At 39.8% G+C, this 22,770-nt stretch overlaps 1 protein-coding gene across 1 annotated transcript in view; it reads right to left on the bottom strand.

The window, feature by feature from the left end:
• The window catches only part of EHBP1 (EH domain binding protein 1), a 204,935-nt gene that overhangs the window by 117,370 nt on the left and 64,795 nt on the right, over positions 1–22,770 (bottom strand). Inside the window, exons 5-8 of the mRNA XM_031060945.1 lie at positions 10,960–11,141; positions 9,744–9,883; positions 3,754–3,858; positions 2,928–3,050 (exon numbers count right to left, since the gene is read on the bottom strand). Of these exons, the coding sequence (XP_030916805.1) occupies positions 2,928–3,050; positions 3,754–3,858; positions 9,744–9,883; positions 10,960–11,141 (550 nt within the window). The remainder of the gene's footprint in view (positions 1–2,927; positions 3,051–3,753; positions 3,859–9,743; positions 9,884–10,959; positions 11,142–22,770) is intronic.

The following is a 22,770-nucleotide window of genomic DNA, read 5'->3' as shown; positions in this document are numbered from 1 at the left end:
TAAGTTCCAGATTAGGCCTTGTCCAGATAAAAAGATAAACAGACTAACATGTAAGTGAACAGAAAAATACTTCATCCCTGCACACATAAAAAGTTAATCTCTTGATTTAAGCAGATCACAAGACAAGTGAAACAGGTAATGTGACTCTTTAAGCCTGTAGAAGAAAGCCTGCCTTAAACTCCTGAACCTCTGTCATGCTCTCGAGCTTCTGGGGTGGCCACCAAAAAGGTTACATTCACTTCAGGATGCAAAAACCAACAAGCAGGCAGTCTCAAAGAGCTTCCTAGAAAGAGATGGCAGTATTAAAAGTTCCACTGAGGTCTCAGAATAGAAGAATCATGAGTGAATAATGGGACACAAACAGGGCAGCCTTCAGTAGCTGAGCAACAGGATGAGAACAGCTACGATATTGCATACCCTTAAAATGCATTTCAAAACAAAGGGAAATCTCCCCAAAATGGTAATGTCTAGATGCTCCCCATGTAGAGACACCGATCCAATTAGCCATAAAAATACAGAGCAGATTCTGCTGTTGCTGAAGATCAAAACCATCTTCTCTAATTTGTCTCAGCACCATTTTTTCTCCCCGTCAACTTTCTGTGGAGGAAGAGGACTGGAGGAAAGGCACATGTCAAGAAGGCCAAGCAAGGTAATGGGAACACAACCAGCTCCCATTATAGGGACAAGACAGTGGAAGAACCAGTGATTCTCAGAGGTGTCTGAGGTAAAAAGAAGAATCCCTCAGAAGCCAATCATCATAACATAAAAGCTTTAAAAATGCCACACCAGATGTCCAACTCTTTGTCTTATAGCCTGGGAATCACTCTTTCAGCTGATCTTCCAGATCTTTCAGCCTGGTTTAGTGCTCCAGGAAGACATTGTCACATGAACCTTACAGAAGGTCCACTCCTCCCAGATAAAAAACACCTTATGACACTGTAGGAAGAACCTAGTGACACCCTGTTTATCCCAGACACTGTCCTGTTATGGTATGTTGACTGCTGCACGACAGTGTGTGTGGGAGTAACACTTGGTATTCACACACCCAACAACTCAGCATTGCTGCCCACAGCTGGAGATGGGACCCAAGAGTCTGATCACAGAGACTGTCCTAAGTACACGGAACAGACCCAGAGATATGGAAAGGTGTCCACACCTCTGACTGAAGATGACTGTAAAGGCAGACGTCACCCAAAAGAACCACAATCAACTGAAAAAACCATGCCCCTGATAGGCTGAGAGTGTTTTAGGAACATAAGCAAGGTGATGTCTTGGATGCAGGCTTCTCATAGTGAGCTTGCCATGAGTTATCAAGCTACTCCAGTACTAAGAAACACCACCAGCTGTTTCTCCCTGTCCCCAAGATGAGAAAAAGTCACTGTATTCTGGGGCCAGAACACCCACTGCTTTCTTCCAGAATGGGTTCTCTCTGGAAAGGAAAGAAAAGCTGGGTTTGGAAAAAAGCAGTTTAGGTAGGACAGGACTTGCACAACTTTCTCCATGGAGAAGGGAGTTCTTCTTTCTAAAGCGGAGAAGGAGGAAAGGAATATAGACTATGCCTCTTAGAGCAAGTTATTTATGGACTACCAGAGGGGTTTATATTCCCACTTACTCTGCTTCCTTCCATGATCCTAAGGGATCACTGTCAAGGAACAGATAGGAAATAAAGCCAAAGATTAAGACACCAGAACCTAATCCATATATATTGGCATCAACAAAGCTGAAATAACTCACTTCTGCAGCTCTAGAAAAACATGACAACTTTATAGGAGGGAGAAGGTGCCCAGGATAGTGGCTTTATGGCTTCAGTTGACAAATACAGAAGACAGTGCAATGTCCATGTTTCAGAAATACAAGCTGTGAGTCACACCACAGCCAAAGTATGACAGGACTTGATCTCCACCCACATCATTCCCTGCGGACTCTGAAGGCAGAAAAACTGTGCTGTGAGTAAACATTCAGCTTGTCCAAAGAAAATGAGTGACCACAGCGGGAAACTGCAGCTTGGAAATCCATTCTCTTTGACCTGACCTTAGAAATCCCCTGGCTGCACCCTGGGCTGCTCCTGCTCAGTGTGGTTCTTCTCCATTGCCATTACAGAGTGACTTGGTATTTTCTGTAGGAAGAGAAGTCTTGGAGCTTTGAACAGGAAAGGTTGAGTACAGCTTCAGACTTTGGAATTAACTATGAATTGGCCTTTTGAGCAGCTGCAAGCTAGAAGTGATCCATCCAGCAGATGGGAGCCTGCATATCTGGGCATGGAGTTGAGGACAGAAGAGATGTTTGCTGTCCTGATGCTCCCTTCTGGCCTTATGGCCGAAATCTTGTCAGATTAAAAATTTACAGGGGTTGTACATCTCACCCAGATGGAACAAGAATGGGCATGCCAGTCTGGAAAGGGGATTAACACCTAGCATGTGGTGCAAGGCACAATGCCAGAAGGCTTAACTGAGGAAGCTATAAAAGCAAAAAAAAAAAAAAAAAGGAAGAATAAAAGAGAGAAAATTAAATTGTAATAATGAAGATTAGTGCTAACCAAGAACAGCTGAGATGCAGTGAAGATTGCAGTGAAGGAAATTATGATATAAACCATCACCCACGTGGAGCAGGGCTGTCTGACAGAATGTGTTGCTCATTCATACCACATCAGGTGAGTACTAGTAACACACCTGATAGGTCTCAAAGTCTCTGCTTCAGCTGGTAGCCCCCAGTGGTAAATATGAATGTGCCTCAATACAAAGGATGTGACTCCAAAAATAAAACTATTTTCTAGTAGCAACTGGATCATTGCTATTGCTACCTCAGTGCTATATTAAATAATTGTATTTAATCAATTAAAATTTTTATTTATAGCCCTACAGAAATAAAAATCATGTTTCACAAGGCATTTGCAAGTAGCAATGAATTATGTAAAACAAATTCATTACCTTCTACATCAGGGTCTCCAAATGGATTCAATTCTGCTGTGTCAGGATCACCAAAAGGGTTCGTGCTGGAGTTGGCCGGGTCTTGCTCCCCTTCATCCAGAAAATTAAGCTTATTGATAAGCTCTACGAACAAATTGGAATATTGTTTTAAAATAGATACAAACTGTTCATCCAACATATCTGGAGCTCAAAAAGCTCCACGTCAACAGTCCCTCGAAACACTGCACCAGGGTATGGCACGAAATGCACAACTAAGTTAACACAGTCCAGTAAGTACATCAACAAAGGGAAAAAAAAAAGTGAAATGAATGAAACTTCTATTTGCTGATCAGAACATGATGTAACAGAAGTGACTTCTAAAAAAGCCTTCTCTTTCCTTCGTTAAATAAATGTTGTGGAACATCTAACGAGCTAAATACAGTGATTTTGATTGTTCACATACACGCTAACTATCGGCAGGAAATTTTAATTTTTGGATGTAATGTGAACATAAAAGCAGAGAGAGGACATTTTGTCACTTTAGAAAGGTCAAGTATTACTGACTATACAACTACTGTTTTAAGCTTAGGGTCTGGTGGTTCCTCTTTCTTTTTTTTTGGAATTTTTTTTCTTTCTTGTTCATTATCAGATGACAACGGAGCTGTAGCGGAGACAGGCTCTTTCTCTATCATGTTGTTACCTGTTGGATGCACTACAAATTACTGAGAGTCATGCTGGGTGGAAGCACAGAGATAAAACTGACAGCTGAATACAGGCAGGAGTCAAAAGGTAATGGGTCACAGTAAATACAATCAGAAACAGAAAGAAAGGATGAAAGCTCATAGACCTTCAGAGGAACTGGCTGATTTAGCTGAAGGCATATTTGCTCGCTTTATGCAGTCATCTTGATCTTCATCTAAGCTGCTCAGAGCATTCAACTGGTTTACAATTTCTGTAAATAGAAGCCAGTCAAGACAAACGTAAGGCAAGGGCATTTAATGAAACAGAAGTGGAACGAAGACTGTTACCAGAAAGAGAGAGAGCAAGGCAGAGAGGGTAAAAGAATATATTTAGAACGAGTCCTTACAATTATATAACTACAGCAAAGTACCTGTGTAGGTGCTTCAGGGATAATTTAACATGAAACCCAGTTAACAAGACATAAACAAAACCTAGCCAGGTTATGGTGACAGCAACAATAATTAGTTTTATGAGGATGAGTATTATGCACAATCAGTTGAAAATTTAGATATGTGTACTTGATATAATTTAAAGATTTTTCCTGCTCATGAAGAAAACCTGAATATGAAAACATTGTTGATCAACACAAATCAGCTCCAGAACAATTTATCTCCCTCCCAAACCCTTAGGGATACAGAAAACTAACCTATACAATATGCATTTTAATCTTTTTTTGTTTATACACACACTCTGATTATTTAACATTTGCAATTAGTCACCATTACATTCTGATCTGTGACAAGCTGAATTTACTTAAATAGTTCTAAAATACATGATCAGTATTGTGCCAGGAGAATGCAAACTGAATGTATATATATCCTGAATTTTCATTGTCATGCTATGGAAGTAACAACTTGATGTTTGTTAAAATCCTATTTCACCTTCTATCCATAGTGGAGAGCTCTAAATTGCCATGATCTAGTAATTTTTTAAATGCATTATATGTTTAATTTTAATCAAGATAGTGATGACTCCATAATTCTGGAAGGAAAGAAACAAAAAACAACTGAGTGGCTTCTAGCCCAAGGGGAAAAATTCCTCTCTGCTCCCCCCTAACACAGTCCCATCCACAGCATCTGACAAATGGAGCATCTGTAGTAACGGGGATTGAGCCTGGGGCATCTCTGAGAGACCTGAGCATAAGTTTCTGTGGAGAGGGGACAGCCTTCCTCGTCCTTCCAGATGACAAACAGGCAAGAGAAACCTGTGCAGGAGAGATGATCCTGCTTGTTGAATATCACTGCCCCACTGACAGCCTTTTTCATCTCCTGTCTTTTCTCCATGAAATAAATGGATGATGCCTTCTGGTATCACCAGCAAAGTTAAAGCTTCATGCCAGTCATTCTTGTATTTCCTTTAAAGTTTAATTTCTTGTGTACACAAGAAGGTACCTCTCAGTAACACTTTTCATTTACTGCTGTTTTGAACTTGACTTTTTCTCATCTGGCTTTTGTTTGGGAAAGCAAAATTTGTCTTTATTCAATGAACTAGTTTTAGGGAGCAAGATATCAAACCGAGGCAAAAATTGAGTAGTATTCTGACTGTCCCAACTAATGTTGGTGCTGATGGCTGCCCAGAACTTCCTAGTCAGGGGGGGGTTTCATGCTTTTTCATAGCTGACACACTGACACCCTTTCTGATTTCATGCCTTGACAGACAGCACAAAGAAACTGAAGTCCAAAGCAGACCAGAACCCAGTAATATTTCTGTCACATGGATAAAAACTTCTTTGGCAAATTTAAACTGCTTTGCAAAGACATGCTAATCTGCAAATTACCAAGGAAAATTACCTACTCTGCCAGCATCTATTGGGCATCCTAAATGCTGACAGTGACAAACCCCAAGCAGAATTCCTCTGTAATGTATCTCCATACTGATCTTGACCTTAAAGCATAAATCTGCTTACATGGTTTTACATTTATATCTGTCTACATAGAGTTAACTTCATCATCCTCACTTCCTTATTTTTAGCTCCAACAGACAAGACTATTATCCTAAAAATAACACCAAAGCTGTCCCAAAACTTCGCTTTCTCAGTATAAAACCATACATACATCTGAGAAATCAACACTGTATCCTCTGGGAATTTTAAGGATTCAAGATAAACAATGGAATATACCTTTGTGTACTCAAATAAAACAGAGCTGACCCCATAAAAGAGCAGTACTAACGAATTAGTAGTTTAAACCAGGCTCAGACGCTGACATGATTTACAATTTATTATGTCAGCATGTGAAAAAAAAAAACCAAAACAATTATAATTCAGGTTTTATTGTCAGAAAATAACAAATTAAGTTTAGAGCTTTAAAAAGAGGGAGTTCTTTGATGTGGTCTGAATCACCTGGTCTTATCTGCCAACCTAAACACCCATACGCACTACAGTGTTTCTCATTACAATATTAAATGGTTTATGTCATATTTTGGAGTATGGAAATGGTAGGTTGGAGATTTATATCCTATATTATCTTTTATAAATCTCATTATCTACAAACACACATTAGCTTGTTCTACAAGTATGTCACATAAATCACTGGTTTGGTTTTTGGGGTTTTTTTAATTCTTCTCTCTCTCTTTTTTTCTTTTCTTTTCTTTTTTTTTTTTTTTCCCAAGCAGCTTGGTAATCCTGACAAAGAAAAAGAGTAAATGATGTACCAGAAGTTGTCAGGAGAGGTATGGTTTTGCAAATTGCAAAAAAAGGATTACGCATATTGTTACCCAGAAGCTTGCTCTTGAAACGTGCTGGGATTCAGACTCCTGCAATAGGTAGCACATGGGCACGTTCCTGACTCCATGTGGTGCCCCAGGACAGACACTGTGCTCCTGGGCAGATGGAGCAGAAGGCAGCTATTAATCCCAGCATGAGGCTCTAAGCAGGAATTAAAACATTAAGAGAAGCACATATTTATTACTGCCCTGTTTGTGAGTTATGAGGCACATTTTCTTCAAGTATGAGATGTCTTGTGTTCCACTGAAGACTAAGAACAGGATAATTCAGGGAGGTTTAAATCCATGTATATTGACAGTGTAGAAACTAAATATTTGAAATTTAATTCATGGCAACAAACAATTTTCAACTTCACACAGAACAACTGGGGGAGATACGGCTTTTACACATGAAAAATTTTAACAACTGGGAAGGAAGAGGGGGAAAGCCTGAGGTGAAGTGAGATTTCTCCAAGTGAAAGCAGTGCTTGGAATGGAAAACATCTTTCAGTCTGGTCAGTTGTATGGCATCAATTCCATGCTGACCACCCCAAATTCCACTGCTTTTGAGGTCAGTCAGTACTGCACCACCTACTTCATAGCTGAAGAAACAGAAGCACAGATACCTACTCCAAGTTAGGCAACCCATCAAGGAAGAGAAGCAGCATTTCCTAACTCACCTGCGCCATCTAGAGCCCCACACAGCAGATCTCCCTTGCTCTCCCACCAGTGGGTATGTATATTCATCTATGAAACTGCAACTTTGGCACAACAAAAACGAACCCCCACAAACAAAACCAATAAAAATTGTTGTATACTGCAAAAAGGAACAGTGTCTGATAAAAGACTTGCAGCATCTCTTGCAGCTGTGCATTGGGAACAATAACATTTCAGACATCAAGTCAGCAGCGAGAAAACCTGGAGTCCAAAGTAGGAGAACAATCCTTCCCTCCTTGCTACTCATTGCAAGGCCAATTACACACATTAACTGTGTGCTGCTCCCATCATTTCCATGAGGTGTTAGAGGCAGCATCCCCGTTTTACAGCTGGGAAAACAGGCGCACTGAGGTGAGGGATTTGCCACGGGGCACTCTGACTCAGGGAGGCATTCCAGCTTCTCAGCTGCCAACACCCAGCACAGCACAAGAGGAGAAAATGTTGGTAGCAGCAAGCTTTCAAAAGGGTTATGTAACTTCCTCAATTAACTTTATGGTATTCTGTGAACACTGCTTTTGAAAGAGTTCTTTGCTACATCAGTTTTGTTACATTTTCTTCTTTCTAAATTTTTTCTTGCTTTTCTACAATGATTCCTACCTCTTTCTCCCTTGCTTCCCCAGCTCTTCTAGCTTTGCCCATTCATTATATTTATTACAGGAGTCACTGCAATTGCCAATGAAATCAATCTTGAACACATGTTGAAATAGATACTTTACATCTTATTTATTAATGTTTACTTACTGCCCTAGGTTTTATGTTCTCCCATTTGCTTGGGAAATTGCATGCCCTCATTCCCCTTCACCATCCCTCTCCTTCTCAAAGGTGGGAAAAGCCGGCCGGCCAGGCTCGTAAAGCAACTCAGCTGTTGTAACCAACATAACAAAAAGTCCAAGGCTGACCTTCCTCACGTCATGATTCATTTACAAAAAAACCAATCCAACACTCCCATCTTGTATGGTAAGAAAATGGTACCAGAGCAGGCTGAGAAAGGCACAGAAACTGTGTATTCCAGAAGTATTTACTACTTCTGCCTTTCAATGAGGTATTGTTAGTTTTAAACATATAATTTTGGCCTTTGCAATAGCGGATGGAAAAGCTGAAATGACTCTAAAATAGCTTGTGTTGCACATCAGCCAGCTCACCCATCCCATCTATCTCCAAAGATGTTCACTCCATACCCAAAGGATAGCAGACAGCCTAGTCTAACCTAGATCAAACTTTTGCTTGTTGAGGAATCATTTGTAGCCTTGGTGAGTGATGAAAAATCAAGTGTTGAGAAGCAAGATCAGATGCTTTTCACCAGCTGCCCTTCTGCATCTGGGTTTTCTGTAGTCCTCAGTGCAGTACCCAGGCAGATCCTAATAAAACCCTTGTGCACAGGAGTTTCTACAGACTGAACATTACCCCTCCTTAGTTTGACCTTCTCTGTGATTATCCAATGGCCTGGTGAACATGTCAGGTTTTGGTTTATGTTGTGATCTGATTTATTCTGGTTACACTGGGAAAGAAGTCAACCTTGCAGAATGATTTCAGCGTGACCAGACTGGTGTATCTCTCCTCCCAGACCAAGAATACATTATCCTGGTTTCTCAGATACCTCACTCCAGACTTTCCAATATGCTCTGTGCCAGACACATACAGCATAACTAGAGATTTGGCCAGGGTAAGAAATGTTTAATTGAATATGTAAAGCATACAGAAAACATATTTGCATCTTTTCACAACACTAAATGTAACGAAGTAATAAATGCTTCAGGCTGAACCTTTTGATTGCAATGAAAGCTCAAAAAGAAGTGATGAAAGTAATGTTTCATAACACTGAATCAGTGTTCCTCTGAATTTTCAAGAACAGATTTGACAATTTGCTTCTCTGCTTGGGATGCTCTCCCCCCACTTTGGAGAAGGCTCCCCTTATTTCAGACATTTTAAAAGAGCATCGGAAGTTATGAAGTCTGGCACCAGAAGTTAATTTTCTTTTCCTGATTCATTACACAAAGAGTTCCTACAGAACCCATCTGGAGCAATACTACACACTGATCTCTACCAACAACATCATCTCATCCTGATCTGATTCGCCTCAATTAGTTCAGCTATCCTGAACACACTAAGCATTTTCATCAGCAATTCAAATGTGGTTACACTATCTCACTTCAAACAACTTCACTATCAAATTCATTAAAGTCCTTTAACAGCCTCCCAGTTTCTTTTCCATGAGACACCCCCACCCAAAAGGCAGCAATATGCAGCCTGGAATTGCCATGTTATTGAGCAGAACCTCATCACTTGTCCATGGCACAACTCATTTCGCAGTTACTCTTATAAAGAGCCTTCATTATTTCACCTGAGCCTCTCCTCCTGCCTTCTCGCTCACTGACCCTTTCCCTCTGCTTTTTCTGCTCCTCTGTTCGTGCTGGTTCTTTGCTTCCCTAAAATGCTACCTACTTAGTGCATTCTCTCCCAAAACCAGGACACACAGACAAAAATCAATGCTCTTGGATTCACAAGTATTAAACTTCGTTGAGTTATGGATGGGTTCCACTTCAATCAAGCTATCCTAAATATTGTTTTGGTTGTTAGGATTTTTTTAAGTGAAATAAAAACATAGCATAAGGATAAAAAAAAAAGGGACAATTAGCAAAGGAAACTATATTTTACAATGCCTGTGGCAAAACTAACCTGTAATTTTTGCAGCCTTTTCCTCTTGATTCACTCTGTTTTCTTCATCTTCTTCATTGTCTTCCTCAAAATCATCTAGGTTACCAATATCAGCTTGTTTCATACTCATCAAACTAGCCAGGCTTTGCATGTCTTCATCCCTAAATAACAAACATCACACCAGGCATTAAAATGCAGCTTGTTAATACCACATCTGATATTCCTGCATTCTTAAAAACTCTTTAAGCATTTTGATGTTTTCTTCAAGGAGGTCTAAGATATCAGATCTGATCTTGAATATAGTGAAAAAACAAAACTAATACAACTCATAAATATATTCTGAAGGGAAAGTTTTCAATTAACAAAATTGCAAAGGGTAATAAAATACCGCTTTGCATCAAGAGTTAACTTAACAACTGCTTCCTAAAATTTTAAATCAGCCCAGAAAGGCTGGCAAATGCTTGCCTGATCTGCTTTGGTTAAAGTGAAAATGCTTGGCCAGACCTACTGCCCACCTGCTGCATGCAATACCTACATTCATTCATAACTCCTGATGCTGTTACAGGATTAAAATCCCTTCTATAAATATCTGAAATCATTAACAAGATTAAAAAAAGGCAGTGTCTATTTACACATACTGGAAACCAATGTTTTCACAAAGAGCAGCTTCTTTCAGATCCCTTATTCCGGGTACTATGAAAGTCCTGTCAATAACTTACAATCTAGAACCAAGTGAGTGAGTCAAGGGAGCAGTAATCAGTGCCCAAGAGAACTCTTCCCACAGGATGTTCTTGTGCTCAACCCAAAATCTTAACTCTAAGTCCACCCTCCCTCACCTTCCAACTGGTTTTGTCCTTATTGCATTCTTTGTGAAATATCAGTGGGCTCCCTTGAAATCTGCCAAGGGTATTGTTGGATGAACACACACATGCACATAAACACACACTCCCACTCATTTCAAACCCGCAGGTACTTTTAAGCTGTTGTTACTTAAAATGTCTGTAAGAGTAGAGCACAAGCCATTTGTCTCTGAAGAACACAAGGCTGAAATCAGAGTAAGAAACAACTTTTACTCAGTTAAGAAACTAAGTATGGCAGGAATGATAGGTATGCTGAAGAATGCTCTCAAATTCCACCATTCTATACAGAAAGAGCTCTTTATCCAAAGGATTCTTTGAAAAGCAACACAAAGCAGGCTATCTGGTTGAAAAAAACCCCCAACAAACAAACAACTTACGTGGCTTTTCCTTCCCTCAGGAAAATACAAGATAAGGAGAACTGTAGTGTGGCAGCTACCACTTTCTTAGACAAAGGCTTGAATTTTAACCTGACATCTGTCTGTGTAGGCATGGGGCTGGCATATTGCTTCATGTTGATGCTGCTGGTGGCAAGCGCCTTTCTACGTCCAGAAGGAGACTCCTGAAAGCAAAAGAAAAACAAAGCTAATGTAAAATGCTGTGACACTAAAACCTGCATGTGCATGAAACAAAAAATGCACTTATTAAATCTGTAGGGGTTACTTTAGTTTTGTATTGGTTTGTCTGTTTGTTTGTTTTTCAAAAAATCACTATGGCCCTGTCGAGTGACAGAAAACCATTTCTTAAACTACGTCAGTCACTAATGGTGGTGGAACTTTGAACACTTCTTAGTGCAATTGAAAAAAAAAAGGTTGTCCATAGTGATTACAATGGTGCTGCATTACAAGATCTAGGGTGTCTTTAATGGCCTGAACCAGATCCACAGCCCCCATCCAGTTAAACTGCTGGGAATATATTCTCATTTCTTTTCACAGCAAATTGAACGCACTCTGTTCAAACATGGCTAGTTCTGGACTGGAACTTCCAGCCTGTGGAAGACATAGGTTTGGACCATGTATGTATTTCTTTGCATAGTGGTTTGAGGTCATCTAGTTTGTGTTCCATGCTCAAACAGAATACCTGAATATTTTTCAGAGCAGTGGTTCTTCTCATTAGTGTTGCACGTGCACTATCAAGAGCAAAAGGTTTCTGAAACTAAAATTGACAATACTTCCCAAAATATTGATAAAAATTTTGCAAGAAAAAAATAAAGAGCAAAATAGATAAAAGCCAAATTTTTATTTGAAAAGCCGAAGTTGTATTTCAATATGAAAATGTTGCTCAAGGCTTAACAATCCACATAAATTAATCTAAAATGCATCTAAGAATCTACTCTCTTGTTTTATCTAGTACCAGCATCATCAGGAAAGGAATGATTATATGTAAAAAAGCACCAGTAACAAAAAATAAAACAAAAAAGCCCTGCTATTAATTCTTTTGAAAAATGTTCTCACAATAGGACATTTTACTGCAGTTGACCATTTGTGTTGAATAAAGAATACTAATTCAATCAAAACATTCAAGCATCCTTTTTCAAAGTACTTGACATTTCTGCCCAGTAGAATAAGTCAGAATGTAATATGTCATCCCCAAAGAATACCTTGTTTAAAAAACTAGCCTTATCTGACAGATTATGCACAGCAATATTATACAGAACTATTAGTGCATGTAGATACCTTATGAATGAATTTCAAAAATGCATCAAACACTTGAGAAGGATTTAGGCCCTCTCAGAAGAAATACTTAAGAATATGCAAATACTCTCAGCTGAATTAAGTTGAACAGATGCGACTCTCACAAACAATACAAGTGCTCCTTCCCTGGCTGCAGTTGTCAATCAAAGAGCAAGATTAAGGTCCAAGGTTTTGACAATGTGTAAAATGGAAAGTACAATCAGGGAGTTTCCATTATTACACAGATATGAACAACAATAATCTGTTATTGTATCATGCCTTTAGAATAACTAACATTACGACTCTTTATGTGGAATGCAAGGTTTACTGCAGCGCCTGTTCAGGCATCTACACCCAACAGGATCTTAGACAACTCATCTTGGAAGATTTTGAATAGTTGATGTTGACAGTAAGATGTTGATCTTAGCAAGATCAACAGACCTCAGAGCAAATCATGAATGTGGGTGCTTGCTTGCAGCTTTGAAGATGAATCATTCATCAGCCACACCATGCCTGTATTCTGATGTGCTCTTCTCAGTCTGACTACAAAAATCGCTTTTCAGCTGCTGTGAATATCCCAAATCCAACAAAGATCTGGATTTATTTCCTTGTGTAGCTACAAATGCCTTCTCAGGGCTGGCTCACCTGTTAGATGCAGCCAATGCCATGAAAACAACACAGAGACCTCCCAGTAAGTCTCTTAGGGAACACCAATATGCTTCAGTGACTCCAAAAAACAGGGCTACCTGGGGGCAGAGCTACTTTCTCTTGTTACAAACACCCCATCTTATCTGCTAAATCAGGTGCATGTTGTCTTTATCAAAGTGATTTTTCTAAAAAGTCAAAGCAAACAAGATAAGTCAACCCCATCTCCAATTCAGGGGTGGTTCTGAAGTGAAGGGAAAGCACACAACATTGAACTTTCAAGCATGCAAAAGCTAGACACAGACAGCAAGGCAGAAGAATTTTGAAATTATGTGAAACTACATTTTTACTTAGTATCTACTTATTGTATAAATGATCACCTTGTCATTTGCACCTTCAGATTATCTGGATTGGAGAGTGAATAAGAAACTTGAATAAGGAAGAGGAAAGTTCTCCCAGTGAAGATGATCATCAGCAATTCCTAATGGAATCTTCTGGTGTTAGCTGATGTAGAGGAAAAGGGAGATGAGAATGCAGGCAGCAGGGTGCCAGGACAAAGGCAAGGAGCCAGCCATGAGCAGGAAGATTTTCCTATCACTACATATTCTCATGTGCTGTGAAGAACAAGATGCACTTGGCAATCGAGTTCAGTCTTCCTTTCACATTTTTGTGGGTCAAAGGCAGAAGTCGACTTTCCAAGTTCCAACTGCCTACAAAAGCCCAAATCTGTAACATTATCATACAAAAAAAACTCCAACCAAAATCCCCAAACCCAAATAAAAATAGACTGTGCCTGATATTTCAAGTCTTATTTTGCTTCACATGCAAGTTTAAGTATATCCTGCTACTCTTCCAAAAAGTGAAGTCTCTTAGAATTTTGCAATGTTTTCTCCTTTGGAGCTTTACAGGTTTGGCCTTACATGATTTTAGCTACATAAGTAGACGGGGAAAAATGTTTTGTATGTTAAAAGAATATTCTCAAGCTGCTTCGGTTCATGACTGATTCACAATGGATTGTGTTTTCTACTTGACACACAATCAACTTCTAAAAAATTGTCTTTAAATGTTAGAGCATGCTAATAATCACTTCTTGCAAAGATTGTAGCATTTTCTTCCTAAAAACCTACATGCTTCCTGTAGTAGCATTTGAGTCACCCCGGAAACGGAGACAGTTTCTTGCAGAAGGATAAACAATTCTTAAACTAGCAGGGATCAAACAATCCAAGAATGGAGTAGACAGAAACATCTGAGCAGTAGGCTTGAATGAGTTATTCCAAAGAGAAGCCCACTTTGGTAGGATACTGAATAAATAATATCCATTTAAATGTAAAAGTCTGATCTGGTGTTTACTTGTGTCTCATATGAGCATGTGGAAAGTCAAGCAGGAATCCCAGTGCAAATGTTTTAATTGCTCAACTTTCCTGCTTTTGCCTATATAACCAAAGTTTAAACTGTGTAAGGCTCTGTTATGCCTCCAGGTGTTTTACATTCATGTGACTGCCAGGGTTGCCACATCCTGTTTTGTGAAAGGGTGGCATGAAAAGTCAATTTTGAAGTCACAAGAGAGAAACAATCCAATGCAATAATAAAGAGAGGTGACAAAATACAACACTTAACAGTGAAGATGGAGTGCATTCTGCAAGAAAACAGCAATTTGGGAACCCTTTACTCTTAAGAAAGGCAGTGCATTATGCAAATAAATCAGCCATGATATCTGAATGCCACAGAAAGACAGAAGATAACATACAATGCCAGTAAAATAAAAATACCTCTATGTTATCTTCCAGCTCAAACATCCTACTGAGACCGAGAATAGGCACTGCTGGACTCATAAGAGAATGCATGAAGCATTGGTTAACAACTATTTTTTGTTGTTTCATGTTTGTTACTGTATGGTTCTAGCAAGTGAAACAGCTCACTGTAAAAAAAGTGTGATTCTCCTAGAAATCATTAATAAATTATTTAAATTATTTAAAATATAACTATTTAGTATGTTAGCAGGAACTACAGCAGGCCTATCTTCTTGCATAACAGAATAATGGCTGTGTTGGGTCAACTAAAGGCTCTGAGAAATTTGTATGTTATTTTAGAAGTACATTGTTTGCCAGAGTGATCATTTTAGTTCACTTAAAAAGAGTAAAATCTGCACATAAACACACAGCAATACTTCTCCATCTTTCTCTCCTGTGTTGGGGGAATTTCTGCTTTTGTGTTCTACACTTTTCTCTCACAAGCAGCTTCACTTCCCTTGACAGTCTCCTCCTCCTATTGCCCACAGTCCCCAAAATGCCTCAAACATACACCATATTTTGGGTGAAATAACCCTATCTGGGCAGTGCATCAAGCTATATCAGCTGTTCCCAGCTGGCAAAGCAGCAGGATGAAGCATGTGGCTGGCTTTGCACTAAGCCCACTGGGTGGTTGATACTTGTGCATCCTGGTAGTTTAAGAAAAATTTGAGCAAATTATTAAAAATCTGGAATAAGAAGACACACTCAAAGACAGCAAAATGAAAATTACTATAGAATACAGAAAGACTTCCCAATACCCTGGAGTACTTTGATTTCTGAATTCTGACAAAGAAATACATAGAACAAGCAATACTCAGTAGATCAATAAAAGTTGCATTCCCTTTTTGAACAAAAGAATATTAGTAATAATGAACTCAGGCAGTTCCCAATTTCTAGGCATGCTGTTTGTGTTTGCACAGACTTGAAAAACATCACCTCAGATACCAACAGAAGTGCAAATCAGTGGTGCCATCAGAAAGACAAATTCCAGACAATCTGAAGCCACAGGAATCACAAGCTGTGAGTGCAGGGCCAGGCTCAGATGAAATCTCACCTTGCACTCGGCTCTGCCAAAGCCTGGGGACCAACAGCACACACAGACATGGACAGCAAGCAGGGTTTCAAAAAGCTCTGCATGGTTTTTCAAGTCCCCAACACTATCCCTCCCCAGCTTATTAAGTTATTTCCACAAACCCTCAAATGACCATCATATAACAAAGTCTGGGACTAGAGAAGGGAAAAATAACACTGGTCAAACTGCAGTCGGTTCAAATGAAGCCAGTGAAGCTGCCTTTACTGACACAGATACAGGGCCAGACCCATTTATCACACAAATTCCTTTCCAGTAATGCAACCATGCATTATTCCTGCCACAACATTCCTGACTCTGAGCAGTGTCAGGCGTCCCAAAACTCACTACACAGGAAGTGCCACCCTTCTATAAATATCTGCCTGGCATAAAGGATTCCCACAGCCTGATCTCCTGCAACGAGAACAATGTGGAGCAGTACTATGTACCAAAAGCCTTGTCTAGGAATCATTCCCAACATTGCCTACTAAAGAGATCCTTTCAAAGCAAGCAGGACTAAAATACTCTAAGGAACTAAGTGCAGAGAGCCTGGACCACAGCTGTAGAACAACCAGCTCATTTTTACTGGGAAGATGATGATCACAGATGACAGACATGTCACGCTATTAAACAGTGCCCAACTCTGTTCCAAAGGAAGTGAGCCAAAAGATTAACACCTTCACACAAAAGGTCTGAACTCAGATTTTTAATTTATAGGAGAGACAAATAATGCTGTAATGTGAATTTCATGCAGTCTTCTTTAAAAATGTATTTTTAATGACTTTGTATGCTGTACTTACCAAGTGACTGGCAAGTCTTCTTCAAGGTTAATATAAGAGGTGCAAATAAGTAAGAAACACCTTTGTATTTTCTGTTAAACTGCCTCCAAGCTTCTAGGGTTACACAGAATCAAAACATTGGCTGGGTTTTGTTAATGGGGTATATTCCTCTGTGTTATTTGGGCTGGGGAAAGTCCCCCCAGAGAAATCAGCAGGATGTGTTTTACCTCTGCACACCTGAACTCAGCTTGCCTACACAGAGCTGTGACCCTGCTGTGCTGTCTGTAACCCCTGAGGTTCCAGTGCCCTCGCTTCCACACACACATGTATTGAGAAATAACAGGAAAACATTTCCATTCAGCAGAAACCAGATCAAAAACTACTGAAGTTCTTCATTATTTAGATAGTAAATGGTCCCTCCTTAATAGAAATATATTAAGTAATTAGTAATCAATGTACAAACATTATCCAAAAAAGACCTAATTAGGGAAGACAACAAGCTTCCTTACTGGATATTATTTTGTCAAAAGGAACAATAATTATCATTGTCTTTCTCACAAACAAGGAAAATATACAGCATAATATTTTTGCCTTTTCATCTTTTACAAAAGCAAATGCTAAAAAGCCCACAAAGCTATGCAGATTTTAAGGAGGAGCACACTTTGGCAGCAAATAATTGACAAAGTGATTTGTCCAGTTCTAAAAACTCCCTGAGAGAAACAATAGCTTTCCCTGTCCTTTGGCTTCAGAACTAAATGGAGACTGTTCTGGAGGAAAGCTGGCCCCTGCAGGCCCCTGGCTCTGCAGCCCCCAGGCAGCAGCAGAGGAGCTGGAAGGTTCTCCCTCTCCCGGCGTGGATGGCAGCCCTGCGCCAGAGCCGCACGCACCATCTTGCTCAGATGAAAAGATCACTGCTTCACCAGCAGAGCAAAATGGATCACTACAGAATTTAATTTGGGAGAGTATACAGCAATTAAATGCTAAAATAGACAAGCTACAGGGAGCTCTCTCAACTGGAGAGAGTAAATTAGAAACTATGTCAGTTAAAATAATTTAGACAGGCGGATGGAAGATTTGGAGGACCGAATGAAGGCAGCATGATCTCTGCTGAAAACTTGTTTAAAAGCAAATAATGGTTGAAGGTATCCAGAACATTATTAAGAATTATGATGCATCTGAATGGAGAATGTAATGTTTAAAAAATTCTGCACATACCAGAAACGTTGGAGCCCTAGACATGAGGGCTTGGAATGAAACAAAGTATTTCTAAACATTGAAACAGCTACCCTTAATGACATAATTATGTATTTGTTATCCTCACGAAGTGACCTTTGTCCTTGCCAGAGCCAAAGCCCTTCTACCAAACTATTTATCATACTGGTCATATCTTAGGTTTAAGCTTGAAGACTCCTTCAAAAAACACCAACATGTTGGTTTTAACAGCACATCTACATTGATGAATCATTATATTGGAAGAACACACATTGTTTCTTATGTAGCACAAACAGAGACAATAATTTCAGTAAGCAAAGAGAACACACTATATGCTACTTCAGCTTCTGTCTTCTTACAGCCCCATGAGATTTCAGTGGCACCCCGAGAGACTGAGGTATGTAGTGAAAGGTTCTTTCTGACTAAAATCAGAATACCTGTGGGTGTGCTCAACTGACCTGCTGTAGGTAACAACAAACCTTTCATCTTCCCACACTAATCCTCTGCATTCACAGACTCTGGAAATCTCCAATGATTAACATCAGACAAAAAGTTTAGAAAAAGAAACTATCCCTAATAAACCAAGTTAATTTATCTACACTATGCAGAATAACACCAAGAAAATTCAGAGGTCCTGTTTTTCTAGTAAAAAATACTATTAAGCTTCTAAGACAACTACTGGACAGATGGCAAAGTATGTGCACGATTACAATTTTAGTTGAGCAATTTATTAATAGATCATCTGTATGAGACAGGTATCCCCTTCTAAAGTGGGCTTGCTGCTTACAAAGGACAACAGAGAAAAATTACAGGTAAGCTGGGCAATTTTAGTAAGTAGCAGAACCCTGAAATACTGAACCTTGCATAGGATGTGGATAACAGCATTATGTATCCATTTATAACATCTTCAATTGCTTTCTCCCTTGGACTGTTTTGGTAATGCAGAAACAACTCCTGAACTCTCCCACAGAATTATATAGGAGATTGATAACTGATTTGAGAAACATTCACTTTAGGATTTGTAGCTTTTTGCTCTTTCAGATCACTTCCTCTAGAGATGCTGTGCAAGTTTCTCTTCTTCTATAGTGACAGGTTTAAATTTACTGTTAGATGCCTTTGACCAGCTAAACTCAGACTGTCCTTGCACTTGATGAAAACATTACTGTATCTTTACAAAGTACATGAATTTTTTCCTTGTGTTTGCAGAGCTACAGCTTGTGCTCTACCACTCAAGAGCCCTGGAATATGTGACTATGCTGTTTCCCTTAGCAGCAATAAAAGGACGTCCTTTCCTGCAAAGTCTAGATCCCAACATGCTGAGCTCACTAATGCCCCAGTGGTTCTGCTTCCCTTTCACAGCCATTCACTCTCTGCTGATGGGATCACTCCACATTAGGGACTGTCTGTTCCTTTCCTTTCCCCAGATGCTACAGCAGCCAGGGATGTGACCATCTCCCCCAGGTCTGCTAAGGCACAGGGTACAGCTGTGTGCAAGCCCGTGGGAACTACTACATAGTAATCATTAGCAAACAAAACCATCAAGATGAAATAATTTTTTATATAACAAAAGCAATAAAAGTAACTGCTATTGTAAACTCCTGTACATTTTTACTTTGCCATGGATGTGGGCCACAAGCTTGTGGAAGTTCAGCTGAAGCTGGCAGAGAAACTTACTATCATCAACTGGCTGTTTAAATCCTCAAACCTTTCCTCTCAAAGGAGCAGATTTAAGGAAGTCTAGGCCTGAGCTGCTGCTGCCACGTGGCAGGTGAGGCTGTTAGAAAAGCACAGCATACAGGGTTGGCAGCTCAGCAAAACACAGCAGTCCCTCATTTCCTGGGAGCTGTGTGCAGCTGCATCCCTCACATTGTGCCCTCTCTCCCCAGGAGCAGCTCCCATGCTCTGCTTCAGCTGAGGCACTTGCAGGCAGCATCCCCCTAGGTGGGCTCATGTTCCCCCTGCTTTTGAAGTGTTTGCTGTATAACTGTGTAGTATTTCTGTCAGCTTCAACACAAAGTAGAAATACAGATAATTTATCTAATGTTAGAGAAGGACAAACAGCAGGTAATGAACTTAGCTCCTAAACTTTTAGCAAAAACTGGAGTAAAAAACACACTTATTTTGTGTGACCTCCTCCTTCCAGGGGGAGGACAGGGTAGCTGACTTCATAACCATGACTTTATTTACTGCTTAGCAGCTCGTAACTCCACATTTTTTCATGTAACAACTAAAGAGACTCACAGGTTGTTCTCTGGTTTTGTTTTAAAATAATAGGCAATACCTGGTACAAAATTTACATTTAAGCTCACCTACCAATGCCTGGTACTTCTGCTCTACTTTGCCTGACAGGAAGCCTCCAGCATCATGATTCACTCTTGTGCTGTGTGCAGAGGTCTCCCATGAATAGTGCTACTGCACTTTCAAACATCTACACAAGAGACATGTCCAGCTAGTGTCCCCTAACAGAGTCAGTCTTTAAGGAAAAATAATTGACTAATTTTTTAAAAGGGTAAACTACTTACTGATTTATTGTTAGTTCAGCTCCTTTTCTCTTTCCATTCCAGTCTCTAAATTTCCTTACTCTGTCTTGGTGTCACTTTAAGACAAATACCCAGAATCCTGAATGCTAAAAAGGTGTGTTTGAAATAATACCTCAAGGTCACAAGTGAATATTTAATGTGAATTCAATATAATATTAAGAACAGTTTCTGCACCTCAGGCCATGCCTACCTACAAACCTTGTCCTGAGGAAACAAATACCATGCAGGAAGGCATATGTGATACAGGCCCCAGAATTAACTCTTGATTATTTAAACAAACTTGCAAACATAAGCACATTGTTCAGCTCCTCTGTAATCTCCAACAAGGAAGCAAGTTTTACCTCAAACTCCTAGAAGAAGAAACAAGGTAAAAAGATAACTGCTCCAGCAAGCTTACATACTTTCATTCATCCTTCCAGAGAAAGACTTAATTATTTAGCATAGATATAACCTGTTAAAATAGGGTTTTCAAAATACCAGTGTATCATCAACCAGTTGTTATCATCTGAGGATAACTTCCATAGAGCGAATGCACAATGTTAAATGACAAATTTTGCAAGGCTCACAATAGAGAAAAGCCTGCAAGAGTGTCAATGTTATTGACTCTTACTTTATATTTTTTCTGTACTGAAAGTTGAACCTTAACCACAAAAGCCCAGAGCAAATGGGTGAATGGTCAGTAATGCCTGATGGCTGTGTGCTGAGCAGTGATGCTCACACCATGAACATTCCTCTGGGCAGAACCAGAGACTCCAGGTCAGATGACTGATCACTTTGGGAATTTCTCAGAGTTAGGCTAAAAGACTACTTCATAAAAGACAGCACAATGTTCTTCAAAGTGAACATGTCAGCAATATTATTGCAGCATGAATGTATCTCCATTATTAAATTCATGACTGTGCTCTTTTTATTCTCTTGCATCTTGCTCACAGCTTCACAGCATGTGCCAAAATCACCAGAATACCTAAGAACAACAGGACACAACACAGTTGGACAAGTGCCTCAAAATACAGAGAAATTACTGGACCTGCTGATGCTCTTCCCTCTCCCTGGGTCTCCCACTGCCACCAAGGGGACACACTGCAGGGCCACCACTGCCCTCAGCTCCATGGCTGTGATCCTCATCACAACATTCACTCTGGAAGAGCTGGCTTTTCAAGGAAGGGTGTCCATTCCAACAGACAGTTCTCTTGCTCTTTACTATTATTCTTTATACTTATACCTTATTACTATTGTCTCGTGCCACTTTATTACTATTTCTGTTACCCAAATAATCACTACCAGGGTCAAAACCTTGGTTGATAGAGATTCAATCTGCAAGTCCCCTCCCAGCAGTTATGTCAGAGCAGTGTGGCTGGCAGGGGATGGCTCCTGAGCACAGCAGGACTCTGCAGAGTTCAGGAAGGAGAAAAAAACTCGAGCTCTGCGGATCTCACCGGCGTTGTCCTGCTGATGGGGGGCTGAGCCTGATGTCAGCAGGGAGAAGCAGGGAGCAAAGAGTGGGAATACAACCAGGGCAAAAGAGAGGCAGCTGAAAATTCACATCTGTGTGAAGCTGGAATGGAGGCATGCTCACACATGTCAGACACCTCAGCTGTCACACCCTGTGCACACACAGCAGTGGGAATGGTGCGGAGTGCAGGTGCAGTTATTTATTTCTTTATGTCTATGTTTATAAACAACACAGTATACATTTTAACAGCAAGGATAAACATAAAGCATTCCAAAATGCACCTCAGCAATAAACATAAACCTCAAGTTTTTGAAAGCCTATCCCACCCTCCCTCGAAATTTGTTTCAATCAGGGAAATAGCTAAATGGATTTCTTCTAACTTTGTACTTAAAGTAAAATTCACCTCAAGGCTGACAAGCATAGAAAATTTTAGTCCAATGGGTGAATTTTTTTTGTTAAAGCTGCAATAGCCTGAAAACAGGGGCCTGTAATGAAGCTGCCCCATCAACCATAACCACACTGTCAGTAGAGCAACACAATCATATTGCCTGTGCAAAGAAGCAATGCATTTAACATTTTCTTCACTGTGTATTATCTATTAGCTGAGTTTGTCACAGAGATATGTGGCAGTTCCCTGCAATACTTATGAATATATGGCAAGGCATACAAGAATCCATCTATATCTGCTTCAGCACAAGTTTGTCTTATTACATTTTGTCAAAAAACTTAAAACCCACCCTTCTCTTACCTTAGGTTTCTGTTAAATACTGTTACTATCTAGAAACTGAAGTCGTCTGAGGCAAACATCTCAGATCTTCCCTTTGCTATTCTCTATTACTAATGCACATTACATGTTCAATTCTCCCTTGCTGTTCCTATGAAAAAGGTCTTGTCAAAAACAGATTTCATTTTTTCTGTGTATGCACAAATTAGTTATGGATGATTAACAAAGCATTCATTCTTTTATTTGCTTTGGCTGAGACTTGATCTGTGTTACATTCATGTGAAGGAAGCACTCAATTTTACGTTG

The sequence above is a fragment of the Geospiza fortis genome, unplaced genomic scaffold (genome assembly GCF_000277835.1).
Source record: "Geospiza fortis unplaced genomic scaffold, GeoFor_1.0 scaffold134, whole genome shotgun sequence".
NCBI classification, from domain to species: domain Eukaryota; kingdom Metazoa; phylum Chordata; class Aves; order Passeriformes; family Thraupidae; genus Geospiza; species Geospiza fortis.
This window is presented reverse-complemented; position numbering and strand designations above follow the sequence as displayed.